Below are 14,214 nucleotides of genomic sequence, written 5' to 3'. Positions count from 1 at the left end.
TGTGCCTCGAGGCATTCAAAAAAGTGCTATGTGGCATGAAATAGCAAATAGCGATGTGTGCATGCCTCACATGTCATTGAGTTGAATAAAAAAGGAAAAAATGTTCCTTTATTTAAAAGGACATAGATTACATCTTTCAAAAGTGGGATATGAAAATCCATTATCACAAAACCGTCAGCTATATCAACAATTATATATGACTATTCATGATTTTAAAAGACAAGAGTACATCATTGCAAAGATCGGAGTCTAGAACTTATCCATTGTTTGTAGAAAAAAATTATGGACAAGGTGAATATAAGAAATCATTTTCATGATCTTGAAAGATCTAAATGGTCCACGTATCACACTCCAATCCCAATGCCTCTTTTGAAATGCCATCAACTACCATGTTTTTGTCCTTGTATATATGAGACAAACAAATGCCTAAGAAGGATGTCATCTATCATCAAAAGTTGGCTATATGGTGAAATTTTTGGTTGATGCTTCCTTTCGTAGCACTTGGATAACCAATAGGGAAACCCCAAACTTTGTATCTCCATAACATCATATTCTCGAGGCAACTGTATGGTTAATTTGAAAGTCATTAGTTTACAATGATTTTTAGTTTCCTAACCTATCCTAGCTTTGAAGGTTATACTATGATTTGAGGAGAGATACAAAATTCCTCCAAATACTCCTTTTGGGGGATGCGTTTGAGAGGCACAATCAAAGTATGTCCAAGGAATGTCCTTTTCTTATGATTCTCCTTCTGTTCCCTGTCTTTTCTTCCTCAACCCATGGGTTTGCATATAATATATTTAAAGATTGGATTGCATATTTGAGGGGAAGAATGTCTTGTCCTTCAAATAGCTTTAAGTTTCTAGTAAGCCACATTCCTCAAGCTATATTAAGTGGAAGAGCTCTAGTCTTATTTGTATCATTGCTTGTATATTGATACTTGGAAGCTTCTTTAGTACTTCCTCCTTCCCACACATTCCTTAACCCTATCATGCTTCCAACATCTTTCTAGGCCTTTATAGAAGAGAAACATGTTAGAAGTAAGAGATCTACAGTTTCCTTTGCTTGTTGGAATAAAGTACACCAAGTTGGGCAAAAAAAATATTTTTCTTCAGAACCTCCTAGGTAGAAGCATTGTTATTGAATGTCAACAACATGGAAATTTTATTTTGGAGGGGCACCTTAACTTCCATATGATTTTCCACCACGAATTGATTGTCTCTCCAAGATTACCTCAGTGAGGGCTCTATATCATACTTTTGGTACATGTCTCGCAAGGGATTGAGAGACCATAACAACTTGTCATCTTCTTCACCTAGTTTGACATTAATGTCTTTCAAATCATCATTGTATGACTTCCATACTTCTACACGATCTTCTCTCAAACGAACCTCCTCCGAGGTGAGCCATTTTTGTTGATAATTTGTAGACCTCTTCTAGTTCACAAATTGCCTTAGTGCAAAAAGTCCCTTTGTTTCGAAGCTCCCATGATCTTGACCGTTAACATATTTTTCTATTTTTTTTATTTTTCAAATTAGTTGGAAAAGGGATTTCTATATTTTCTAAAACAATTTAACAATGTTAATTTATAAATAGGGATTTGACTCACTTGGCATGACCATGTTGATATCTACACTGTTCTCGTTAGAGATAGATAAAGGCATTCACCAATGCTTCAAGTTTTGAAACTCTACATATTTATTTATTTGGAACAACCTTTTAAAGATTTGTTTCTACTTGTTTAACATTTTAACAAGCATACAATCCATTGTTTTAGGTAGAACAATGGACATCTCACTTTGGAAGACATTTGTTGATCATCACAAAGGCTCTGACCAGGTTTAAAATCTAGCTTACTTACTTAGTGTGGCTTGTGGAAGGACATATTAGACCCAAGTTTATAAAGACAATTCTTCTAACTCAACCCTAGATCTCCTCAAGAAAAGATGGCAATAAAATTTTCCTTTTGAAAGATATGACTTCCATAATTTTATTTTAATTATTAAAAATTATTAGGTGGATGGGAGGGATTTAACCTCTATAGAATATACTAAAATATTGTTAGTAGTATTTAAGTATAAAAGGTTGAGATTTATCTCCAAAGTAGTTAAGTCCTTTTAATTAAATTAAGTAGTTAAAAAGGGTCATATTAACAAGTCTCATATGAAATGAGTTGTGATTTTATGGGAGCGTGACATTGATAATCCATAGTATTTGCATACGGTATTGTAACAAAATCTATTTAATTCATTTTATCATTAATAACAACAATTATAATTTAAAATAAAATCATAATTTTTTTTTCTTTAACAATTTGAAAGGTTTCTGGGATCCATATCAGTAGAATAAGTATCATAATATAACTATTTTGATATTTATTATGGATTGATGCTTGTTGGTATTTATTAACTATTTACTTTATATGGCGAGGCTATATATATATATATATATATATATATATATATATGCTCATATATATATATATATATCTATTTTGATATTTATTATGGATTGATGCTTGTTGGTATTTATTAACTATTTACTTTATATGGCGGGGCATATATATATATATATATATATATATATAACCATAATTTTTTCTTGTTGTAAATATCATAAAATAAGTGTTTGATATTTATTATGGATTGATACTTGGTAAAATAGTGTGACTTTTTGGAAGCTTTCCCGTCTAATTTTTGATGGGTAACCCCGTAGAATCCAAGTGCCCTAGGGGTTTTTGAGGGTGATGAATCCATATTGAAATCACAAGTTTGATGAGTAGCACCTACAAAACCCAAGTGCCCTAGGGGTTTTTGAGGGTGGAATCCATATACAGTAAAAAAACAAGTTTAAATAACACAAATCAAGATTTCACTTCAAAATTTTCAACCACCAAAAAAATCCAAAAAAACACACTAAAAACAACTCCTAAAATAAATTAATATAAATACGTCAAATAAATCTAACTTTACTCATTTAATAGAAAATACTTAACTTCAAATTTTTACTACTAACCTATACATCACTATATATCATCATAATCACCCTACAATAAACACTAGTTCTTTTAATTTGAAGTGCATTAAATAAATCTAACTTCCCATATTGAATGGAAAATACTTTAACCATAAATTTTGATTCCACAAAATTGTTAAAAATTAATATCACATTCAATTAGTTTGAAATAATTTATGAAAAAGAAAAAGTAGGACGTATTTTTAAAATATTTATTTTTTTCAAAAAAAAACAGAAAACACGTTTATAGAATATTCAAACAACTGACCCCTTCAAACTAAACCTTATCAAACCATGAGTGCCCATATGATTGGCAACAGTAATAAGCCCCACTCATCTCACATCAACGTGAAAACAACCATGCAACCAAAGTCAATAGGAAGTACAATGCAAAATAACCGGTGTAGAGATAAGCGATGGGTTATATGAGATTGATTGCCTTATTTGACCAACTGGATTTGTATACACAATGTCAAAAGGGGTCTCGCCCACAAAAAACCACAAATCCACTTCAAAAAAATCGATCAGATCCCTACCCACTGGTTCCAGGACACATGGGATAAAACTAAGAATATGTATATATAGCGTAGGGCACAAGAAAAGAAAATAGAAGACGAGGAACGAGCAGGGGAGACAGAGAGAGCAGAGGGGAAGATGGAATTGGTACGTCTGAAAGGCAAAATTAGGCACAGGGACAGGTGTCGAAGGAGGACGCCAAGGGCTCGACTTTAAACTAAGTTATCCTCTTGTTCCATTCGATGAATTTCCAGTCAAGTTGCGGTCCAATTCTGTTCCATTTGAGGTATTTGGGGACTGTAAATTTGGAATTGGATTTGTTGTGATTACGGCTGAAGAATTTGGGGACTCAGAATTTGGGATTTGATTTCTGGTGATTAGGGCTTAATAATTTGACAAGCAGACGGACAAACCATGCCTAGTGCACAACGCGGGCGCAAGCGCCCGTTGGCAGAGACGTCTTTGCACCAGTACAAGCTCTGTGGATTCCTGCATGTGGTATTCTCCGTCAAAACCTCAAATCCGCCATTGACGACCCCTCTGGTGGGATCTTCATGTTCTTTCGATTCCGAGGGCGCGGATCTCTACCTGCGCACTGATGACGGGACAACGCTCGTCCCCATTGAGGATTCCGACAACGGCAGCCTTCAAGAAACCCCCCTCGACTGTGAAAATCCCAATGCCGTTACGCCGGATGCAAGAGGAGGGTGTGTAATCGAATGCGGCAATGCTAGTAATGCTTCGGGAAAGAAAAGGCGGAGGTTGGGGTTGGTGAACGGGAGCAGGAGCGTGGTTCGTCAACTTCGGTCGTTGACGAGCAAAAAGCGCATGGAGGCCAAGGGTTTAGTGGTCGGGGTATCGAAGCAGGGCCAGGAATTGCGCGCTGTGGTTTTGCTGGACGTCTATTTGCCGCTGGCATTGTGGTCCGATCCACAGTTCTGGAAGCCCGGCATGACGGCCGCTGCGGTACTCGGTCATCTCAGGTACTTTCCTTCTCTCTGCCCGAAAATTGCGAATCCTTTCCTTCTTGTAATTCATGCTCTGCTTTCGTCAGTTTAGATTTGTAAAATGTGCGACGTGCTTACGCATGCATCTTCGAATCGCTCCAAATAAAATCCCATGGTCTGATTTTCACCACCTGACCAGATTTTTCTTTAACTACAATTCACTAGCTTTTCTTGAAAAGGGTCCCCTCGATTTAACCGAAAATTAACACTTTGGAAACACATGGTCTTTTAAGTTCCCCACTCACAACCAAGAAGGTGTGCTTTTTGAAGAATCCCACATATAAACATCTTAGAAATACAAGGTCTTCCTGTCTTGCAAAGTTCCTCGTCACCGTCAAGGGTGTATTTTGTGAACAATCCTACATACTAACATCTTAGAAACATAAAATCTTGTAAGTTCTTGTCTTCCAAGTTCCCTCTACCACTAATTGGCTCCTTTTTTTGAACAATCCCACATACAAACCTCTTAGAAACATAAGGTCTTGTAAGTTCCACCAAGGGTATTTTTTGTGAAGACTTCGACATATAAACATTTTAGAAACATAAGGTCTTCTATGCCCCTCCTTACCGCTAAGGGTGTGCTTTGTGAATAACGTCACTTAGTAACATATTAGAAACACACGGTCTTCTAAGTTTTTGTGTTCCTAGTTCTCTCTCACCACCAAGGTGTGCTTTTGTAAACAATCTTGCATACTAAAATATTATAAACACAAGGTCTTCTAAATTACGTTCTTCCAAGTATTGGAATGTACACTAGAGTGAAAGATAACAGTGGATGAGGTTTTCAATGATACACATGTAAAGACATGTAAAGACACTGTTTATGATTGCTGGTTTCTTCTTCCAAGGTCTTTCAAACTCTCGATGATGGTTCATATTCCTTACCGTAACTCCAACTGATTAGGTGTCTAATGTTCCTCCCCTTAATTTGAAGGGGTTCTTATGAGTCCAAGCAAGAGAGATGAGGACAACTTGTAATGGTTGAATGTGCTCCTTGAATTTGGTGGTTTTGGGATGACCACAAACCTAATGGCTAGTAGAAGCGAAAGTCAAGTCTTCTACTAAATGGTGGTTTAAGGTTGACCAACAACTCTAGAACTCGGATATAAGGTTTAGTAGTTCTTGGAACATTTCCAAATTTGGCTAGAAGTTGATGTCTTTTATTGATTGAAAGTGCTCACAAATGGTGATTCGAAGATGATTGCAAATTAACAATGGTTAGAAGATGACCACGAATCGTGGAACTTGGCTTTAAGGCTCGATAGTTCTCAAAACATTTCCAAATTTGGCTAAAGTTGATGCCTTATGTTGATTGGAAGTGCTCACAATAGTGATTTGAAGATGACTGTAAATTGATGTTTAATAGATATTGTAAGTCTTCCTACTAAATGGTGGTTTTAGAAAGACCACAAATTGAATCATGCTGCGCATGATCCGACTCCACCTATGGCTAGCTTTGGCTAGCTCTGGCTCTAGGTTGTGGTTTAGGTTCGCTTATACATGCTTGATTGATAGGGCTTCAAAACTAGAAGCCTCACTGTAAATCACTGATCTATCTGAAGGATGGGTATGCTTTTCGCAATGCTCACAAGGATGAAGATCAAAACACTGGTGCTTCATGTGTCCAACTTGATGCACGTGTTGGTTTCTATCAACAATGCAACCATTTATAATGCAATTTAATTGGTAAACTTACAAAATTACTATTTGCAAGTTTTCATTATTCTTGATAAGGAATGTGAATTGATTTGCATTCATGAATTTCTGAGTGAAATCATGGGTTGCATCTTTATGAAAATCCTCTTCTCTAGTTACAAAATCATAGAACAAAATGAGCATATTTTCTAGATAGGATTTGCTTTTCTCAAACAAACATATATCTATATATCTACACACACACACGCATCATAGAGAATCATAAATCATAATCTAAATGAGGCTTTTGGTCTTGTATTCATCTTTTTGCTTTTTAACTATTAGTTTTGAATTTATGTGGTAAAGGTGAAAATTGGTCTGTTGAAAAATGCAGGAATAGATTGAAAAAGAAAAACGAAAACCAAAAAAGGGTTGAAAGATGTTGAAACCATATTTGATTCTAGATGTCCAGAAACATGCCACATTGTTATTGGCTACATGGAGAATACTTGATGCATGAACTAGGTTTAATGCTCTACTTTGAAGGTAGTATTTTTCCTGATTTGCTCTACCATCCGTTTGATTGGAGGGAATGTCTTTGAGATAAGCTGACTCAATACCCAAACTTGATCTTGTAGAAATTTAAAGTATCCCATGGCTTCAAGAAGAATGGATGTTGTACAAGTATTTCCAAATGGTGAGATGCGCTGTTGCAACACTATAATGCATTCACCTAGCTTCTCTTTATGCACCTTCATCGGAGCACCCACAAAATTTTTTGTTCTAGGTATCTTGAACGCTGTATATCAAAGCCCAACTTGGCTAGTGCTTCTCTACTGTTTAGTAGTGCACTCTCCACCTTCATCAATAACATTTTTTGGCAAATTATTATTGCTCTTAGATGTAGAAGGTCTGAAGGAGAACTTGAGGGCTGCCTTTGGACTTCAACTGTTGGATTAAAATTGGTTTGGGCTTGGGCTTGTATAAGGCATGTCCAACTTGTTCATATTACTGTAGAATGTTTGGATATTTGATGACTGAAAAGTCGCAAGAGCCGTAAGGGTCTTGAGATACTACATAGGCAAAATCAATAATTTGTTGGACACTGGAAATCCTTCCAGATTGAGGTCCAATGAATTAGGCGGCAAGGTGTTGGAAGGATCAAGGGGCCTAGTAAAAGGGTTGCAAGTAAACACCTATGGTCTTGTTATGGTGCTTGACGGTTGCAAAAGCTTTCTATTTACATGCTCGAAATCATCCATTTGTTGTCATAATTGGAACAAAAACTAATAGAATGGGCACACAAAGGTCCTCTCTCATAAGGCTGTGCAAATGAAACAGGCATGAGAAATTGTTAAATTTCAAAGATTAGTTGCACGTGTGGACAATGTTAGGCCCCTATACTACTAGTGTAACCCCTTATGTTATTAGTACAACCCCCTTATTATATTGTTGTACCCATGTAGTCCCCATATTGTTACTAGTGTGCCCCATAAAAGCCCACTATTGTTATTATTATGCCCTTACACTATTATTGTTATGTCGACTCTGATTATATTATGACCCCTTAGACTCCTATATATAGAAAGGAGGTATTTTCATTTGTATCATCCAAGAATTGTTCATTTATGTGATGTAAAGGAGGTTGCCTCCTCCAAGAGGCTGAATTCTAAGGCGTTGATCTATTTTTTCTATCTTTTTGTGAGCTGGTTTCATAACATTTGGTATCAGAGCTTTGGATTCTAGAGTTTCGTTGCTCCAAACATGTCATCGTGGCATTTGCGCTATAACTTCTTTCCAGCGACGTTTCAGACGCTAAAAAGAAAACCCATTTGGACTGAAATCGTGATGAACCTCGGGTCCAAATTTAAGATCTTTTCGTGTTATAGTTGCAGAGATATGATCCGAGGAAGTTGGCCTTTTTGTAGACTCCCGAATTTCATTCCAAACAGGTGACCTAGGAAAATCATTATAACTTTGTTTTGATAACTTAAAAAAAAATCTCTTATATAACCATCCATTATTAAAATAATAACAACCTTATTAAAATATCATGGTTATAAATCTATTAAATTGGGGATCACAACAAGACCATATATTAACTAATATGTGCATGTTTTATCGTTATCTTTGTTTTAACAACTTTAGTGCCTAGCATAAGCCTCCATTATTAATTTAATTTTAATAACTTCTTATAAATATCATATCTTAGTTTATAGCATGGTGTGCTTGCAAATTGATTTCAAACGACCACTCGGAAATTTGGGCAACCTGTGGCATTTATTGAGATTGAGAGACTTTGAGAAAATATATTGAAAATATAATTGTTATTTATATAGAATATTTTGTCATATATATAAATTGAAAAATATGTATAGTCGAACCTAATGCCGAACCTCTTTCGAACCTGATTGGAAAATTTGAATTCGAATCGAACTTAATCGTTGTCGAACTCGAACAGTGTGACATAGGCTGAAATTACCACTCCACAAACTATCCAGATAGGAGGACATATCAAGAAAAAAATGTTCAAGAAGTGAAAAATCACATCTAGCATCAAGAAATGAATCCGACCATATCTTGTAAAACATTGGAAGAAATTACCACTCCTCAAACTCTCAAGATAGAAGGACATATCAAGAAGAAAAAGGTTCAAGCAGTGAAAGATCACATCGAGCATCAACAACAAGTTCTCCAACTCTTAAAGGATAACGCCACTTTGGTGCAAAATCGAATGAAACAACAGATAGATCAACATCGTAGTGAAAAATGTTTTGATGTAGGTGATTGGGTATTTTTATTGTTACATCTCAAGCAAGCTATTTATGAGAAGGAAATGTTGGCAATACTACATGCACTTAAGAAATGGTGACCTTACCGAATGGGAAGACACTTCAAGGTAAAAATAGATCATGATAGTCTTAAATACTTTTTAGAACAATTATTATCTTTAGAAGAACAGAAAAAATGGGTCACAATTATGTTGGGTTATGACTTTGATGTCATCTATAGAAAATGAAAGCAAAATTTTGTTGCAGATGCACTCTCAAGAAAGGATCAGGATGTGGAAGCATTGTTTTGTGCTATTTCTATTATCCAACCAGATTGGATAAATGAAGAAAGGGATGAATGGAAGAAGGACGAAGAAGTATGGCCACTCATTCAAAAGTTGCAGAAAATCCCAATTCAAACACTATTGCCAGACCTTGAAGAGGAAGGAAAAATCATATTGGAACTTGGAGCAGTCACAGAAACAAGAACCTGACAGCGATGAAATCGATCAATTTCAGAGTATCTCATCAAGTGGAAGAACTTACCCGTTGAAGATTCCACATGGGAGGACAAATTTTTTATAAAGAAGCATAAAAAACTACTCAAGCGTTGAGGACAACACTTTTTGAAGGAGAGGGTTATGTTAGGCCCCTATACTACTAGTGTAACCCCTTATTGTTATTAGTACAACCCCCTTATTATATTGTTGTACCCATGTAGTCCCCATATTGTTACTATTGTGCCCCATGGAAGCCCACTATTGTTATTATTATGCCCTTACATTATTATTGTTATGTCGGCTCTGATTATATTATGACCCCTTAGACTCCTATATATAAAAAGGAGGTATTTTCATTTGTATCATCCAAGAATTGTTCATTTATGTAATGTAAAGGAGGTTGCCCCCTCGAAGAGGCTGAATTCTAAGGCGTTGATCTATCTTTTCTATCTTTTTGTGAGCTGGTTTCATAACAGACAAAATGTAGGTTAGAAAACCCTAAGCGTGGAATGACACGCAAATAGATAGAGAGGTAGTGAAACGATCGAGTGAATGTTAGACCATAGTAGGGCGCAAATCTAACGGGCTCTAAAGAATGGCTAGACTTTGATGCCACTATTGGAATGCACCACAAAGTGAAAGGTATGCGTGGATATGTTTTTATTAAAATGATACAGATATAAATACATTGTTTATGATTGTTGAATTCATCTTCCAAGGTCTTTTGGACTCCCGATGATGGTTCATATTCCTTACCATAATCCTAATAGATTAGGTGTCTAACACCAAGTCTCTCCTCATGTCTAAGGGTTTGTTTTGTGAACGATCTCACATACTAGCATAAGATACATAAGGTCTTTTAAGTTTCAATCAGAAACTCCAACAAGCGTATTCGCAAGCGGGTCAATAGTCTCCTAAACAAGTCCAATCCTAAGATTCAACATGCGAAATAACTAGATATGCCTCCTCTACCAGTGCAAGAAAGAAATATATCCATATAAATGCAATACACAAAGCTAATGGTAGGGCTTCGCCTTCCTCTAGTTATGTAATTGGGAGCTGAGGGCAAGGACTGGGGGTTGCCCAGGAGGGTAACATAGTTCGAGAACCTTGGGACATCTGGAATAACAATCAGAAAAAATAGTAGGTGTCTCCTTAAGGAAGCAAACAAATTAATGCAATAGGTAAGGCTTTCCTCCTCTCCCGTCCACAAAGCTAGTCAATAAATGGGAGGAAATATATGAACTAAAAGGTTGGTGATTAAGGTGGTAAGGTAAGTGAGGACTGGGGTGTCCTCCTGGGTAACACAGTCTGAGCCTCCTCCATGGAGTCTGGGCATAGTAAATTCCTCTAAACTGGTTAATCCAGAGAGGATCACTGGACTTATTGAGGATGGTTTACAGAGGACTTTCATGAGGGGAATTAAATTCTAACCTGGAAAACCTGTAGATGTATTTTTGGGTCATTAGGGTCTATTTTCCGTGCTTTGGGCAGTCTAGATTAGCTGGCCCTCCTTTATAGCCTTCTTCAATTGCGCTCAGACATCCTGATGTTCAACTAGGATAACATGGGTCTTAGCCATGATCTCCTTCATATGTATATCCTCATGACTACGCCCTAAATCTAACTCCGTTTGCAATGAAAGGGCATGTTGGTGCAATTGTCTTTGACAAGCTGACGATGTCTAGTGTTGTGGCAGGTGGACAAGAAGGGAGAAATTCTTTTCACTCTAGATCAACCTGCTTCAATTCAGGACAAAGGTCCTCCAGACGAACCCTGACCATCTCCAACTCATTCTATGCATGTTGCCTCGCTTGTACTTTCAAGTATTTCTAAAATGTAACCTCTGCAAGTTGAATGTGCAACTGTTGATGGGCCTACTAAAGGTCTTCATGAGTCTACTCCACCTAAGTAACTTGTTGGACTACTTCTTCGTTAGTAAGGTGAACTGTGTTCAATATATAGATCAATCGTTTGTCCTGACTGGCTAGGCTGAGATCTCCTAGGTGGGCACCAGTTAAATGGTAACCCACTTCCAGTAGGCTGGGCAGATCACGAGGGTGTATTTGCTTCAAAGTTTGGGTGATGTTGCGATATTTTGAATATCTGAAGGACCCTGTCTTGCATGGCATCTGTAAAAAATGATGTAACATTAGTATGCTCCTTCATATAGCTTTATTTTACACAAGCTCCTTCATCTACACCATTCATGGATGTGATCCATGATATTGGTAGCTATATTCTAGCAACATTATAAAAGGATTTAAAGCCTTTCATCATATCTAACATGTAATTAGAAGAAGGTTAGAAAAACTATTGTAAGCAATACAAAGGTAGCATGATTGTTAGGTGGTTGCTCAATATACCACTTTGAAGCAAAACTTGTGAGGGTACATTGAAACAATTGTAACCTTATGGAGTCATTGACTACGCTGTTAGAGGAACACCAAAAGTGAAATGACATCACATGATTTCCAAGGTCTTCTCCCACATGACCTTCAAACTTAGGTATATTTGAAGGAAGCTTGCTGGGCATGAGTGGCCAAGCAAGATTGTGCTAAAGAGGGTCATTGGCTAACCTAGTTCAATCAGGGAGATTGAAACTAGCCATAAAGGGAAGGCTAGGGAGAACATATGGGTTGTGACCAGTCTGCAAAGACATGTGATGATAATGGCCTCCACAAAATGTAGAGCCTCCACCAGGTTATGGAAAGCGTCCAACACTAGCATTCAGGTTCGGACCCACACTTGCATTAGGGTTGGACTCGGTGCTAGCATTTGCAAAAGGGCCAATGCTTGCATTCGGTATCGATCCTAAATTGGCATTTGGAATGTATCCCATTCTAAGGTTGGGAACATATCTTATTCCAAAGTTTGGAATATAAGCAATGCTAGGGTTTGAGATGTGTTCCATGCCAAGGTTGGGGATAAATAATGTGCCAGTGTTAGGAGTAGGTCCTATACTGGTGTTGCGTAATGGTCCTAACATATCTCAAGATCAAGTGAAAATAAAACAATCCATCATGTTGAATGGCCGAACTGATTGAATGGCTTTCAAATAGTTAGAATGGCTTTCCATCCTTACCAGAAAGGCCAACTGTTCATTTCATATAGTGAGAGAAACTGAGACCATGTTAAGATTGGCAACTAGGGCCAAACTCCATGTGGGCCATCTTATTTATGAAAGCTGATATTTTTCCTTGATTCCTCTCGTCGAGAGGTGTAGGATTGATCTAACGATTATCCGATTCCGACAAGTATTTATGGAGATATGAATTTATTTGTATTTACTTGACAAATTGTCAAGGTCGGCCAACAGCTAAATGTGTGGCACACATGCCCAGCACATCATATAAGTACAAGTGAGGTTGAGTCATTATTCACTCATCTCATCTCAACTCATTTTCTCTCTCCTCGTCTCATTGGGCCAACGAAGGAGCAACTTCTCTCACACATGCAAGAAGAAGGACGCATTTTCTGTTTAGGGTAGCGTTGGCTTTTCTAGAGTTGCGTTGACCAAGTGCTGGGATGTTTTGTGAAGCGTTGACCAAGGGTTGACCTGTGCAGGCTATTTGGGTGTTGCGTTGACCAATGTTGACCAAAGCGTTCACTGGTTAGGGTTGACCGCATACTGTTGATCTTTGGCTGCTGTTTTGACCGTTGACCAAGGGTTGTTTTGGGTTGCCGAAGTTTGCTGTTGAAGACCGAATTCTTCAAGGTTGACTAGAGGTCAATTCGGCGCTATTTGACTAAGTTTGACTTTGCTGCTGCTGTCATAAAATTACAAATTTCTGAATTTGTACTATTTCTCTCTGCTGAACTATTGAAGATTAAAGAAGAATTGATCAAAGGGTTTCCCCACGTTGGGGTTTGTCCCTAGCTAGCCACCACATCTTGTGTCTCTTGTCCTGGCTTGTTTTCTGTCGATTTATTAATGTTCGATCAACATTTTAATTTATGTTTATGTGATTGCTAAACAGTGGCTAATAAAAAGAAATCAAAGTAAACTGCACTAAGTATAGAACATACCATAAATTAACATGGTATCAGAGCTGAGGTGAAGACAAATCCCAAGCAAGAGCAAGAGCAAAGAGCAATCACTGAAGGCTATTGAAGCAATCTCAAAGACTTCATGGGGTCCTCATCACACTTCCCCACTGAAGACAAGCTCCATGAGAAGTCTGACTATCACGGATGGAAGATGTCTCTCGATCTGACATTAGAAGAGCAGGAAGTGTTGGACCATGTGAGAGGCAGAATCGTTGAGCCTCCATCAAATGCATCTGCTGCTGCAAGGAACAAGTGGACCAGGGGAGAAGTCAAAGCAAAGAAGATCATTCGGGACTTTATCGACAAACGCTTGGTGGCCTATGTTTCCAAGCTGACCACCTCCAATGAAATCTACGATAGACTAGTAAGCTTATTTAAAGTTAATGATGCAAATCAAGTTTTTTTCCTTAGAAATAAGTTGAAGGAAATCAAGAAGGGCAAAGTTAAGAGTATGCAAGCATACTTGGGAAAGTATGCAAGCAAATGATCTCCTATCAATTGGGGAAGTCGTTCCTAATATGGAAATGACCATCACAACACTCGGAGGGCTCCCATCTGAATGGTATATATTCGGAACCACTCTTCTCAACAATAATGTAATCCCAGGATTTGAGGAACTGATGGCGAGATGCATTCAAGAAGAAACAAGGATGGAATAGCAGGAAATGCTTACACTTAGAAGCAATCCTGCTACATTCTCCTCTCATGCTAAAAGGAGAA

General features: G+C 37.5%; 1 protein-coding gene and 1 pseudogene across 7 annotated transcripts in view; one reads left to right on the top strand and one right to left on the bottom strand.

Annotated features, from left to right (window-relative positions):
- Nucleotides 1-3,507: 3,507 nt before the first annotated feature.
- LOC149167576 (SNF2 domain-containing protein / helicase domain-containing protein / F-box family protein) overlaps nucleotides 3,508-14,214 on the top strand; it is a 136,679-nt gene continuing 125,972 nt past the window's right edge. For 5 of the 7 annotated variants that reach the window (XR_016260941.1, XR_016260940.1, XR_016260939.1 and 2 more), the window contains exon 1: nucleotides 3,509-4,514. Coding sequence is in view for 2 of the 7 variants with exons in the window: in XM_089433031.1 (XP_089289157.1) it covers nucleotides 3,946-4,514 (569 nt within the window). In the remaining 5 variants the exon portion in view is untranslated. Of the gene's footprint in view, nucleotides 4,515-14,214 lie in introns of all 7 variants that reach the window. The other 2 variants (XM_089433033.1, XR_016260943.1) reach the window with 2 other exon arrangements.
- LOC149167578 (uncharacterized) lies at nucleotides 6,468-12,286 on the bottom strand (annotated as a pseudogene).

Source organism: Pinus tabuliformis, chromosome 5_1 (genome assembly GCF_031772625.1).
Source record: "Pinus tabuliformis cultivar Carrire ecotype Pingquan chromosome 5_1, CPIR1, whole genome shotgun sequence".
Taxonomy (NCBI): Eukaryota; Viridiplantae; Streptophyta; class Pinopsida; order Pinales; family Pinaceae; genus Pinus; species Pinus tabuliformis.
This window is presented reverse-complemented; position numbering and strand designations above follow the sequence as displayed.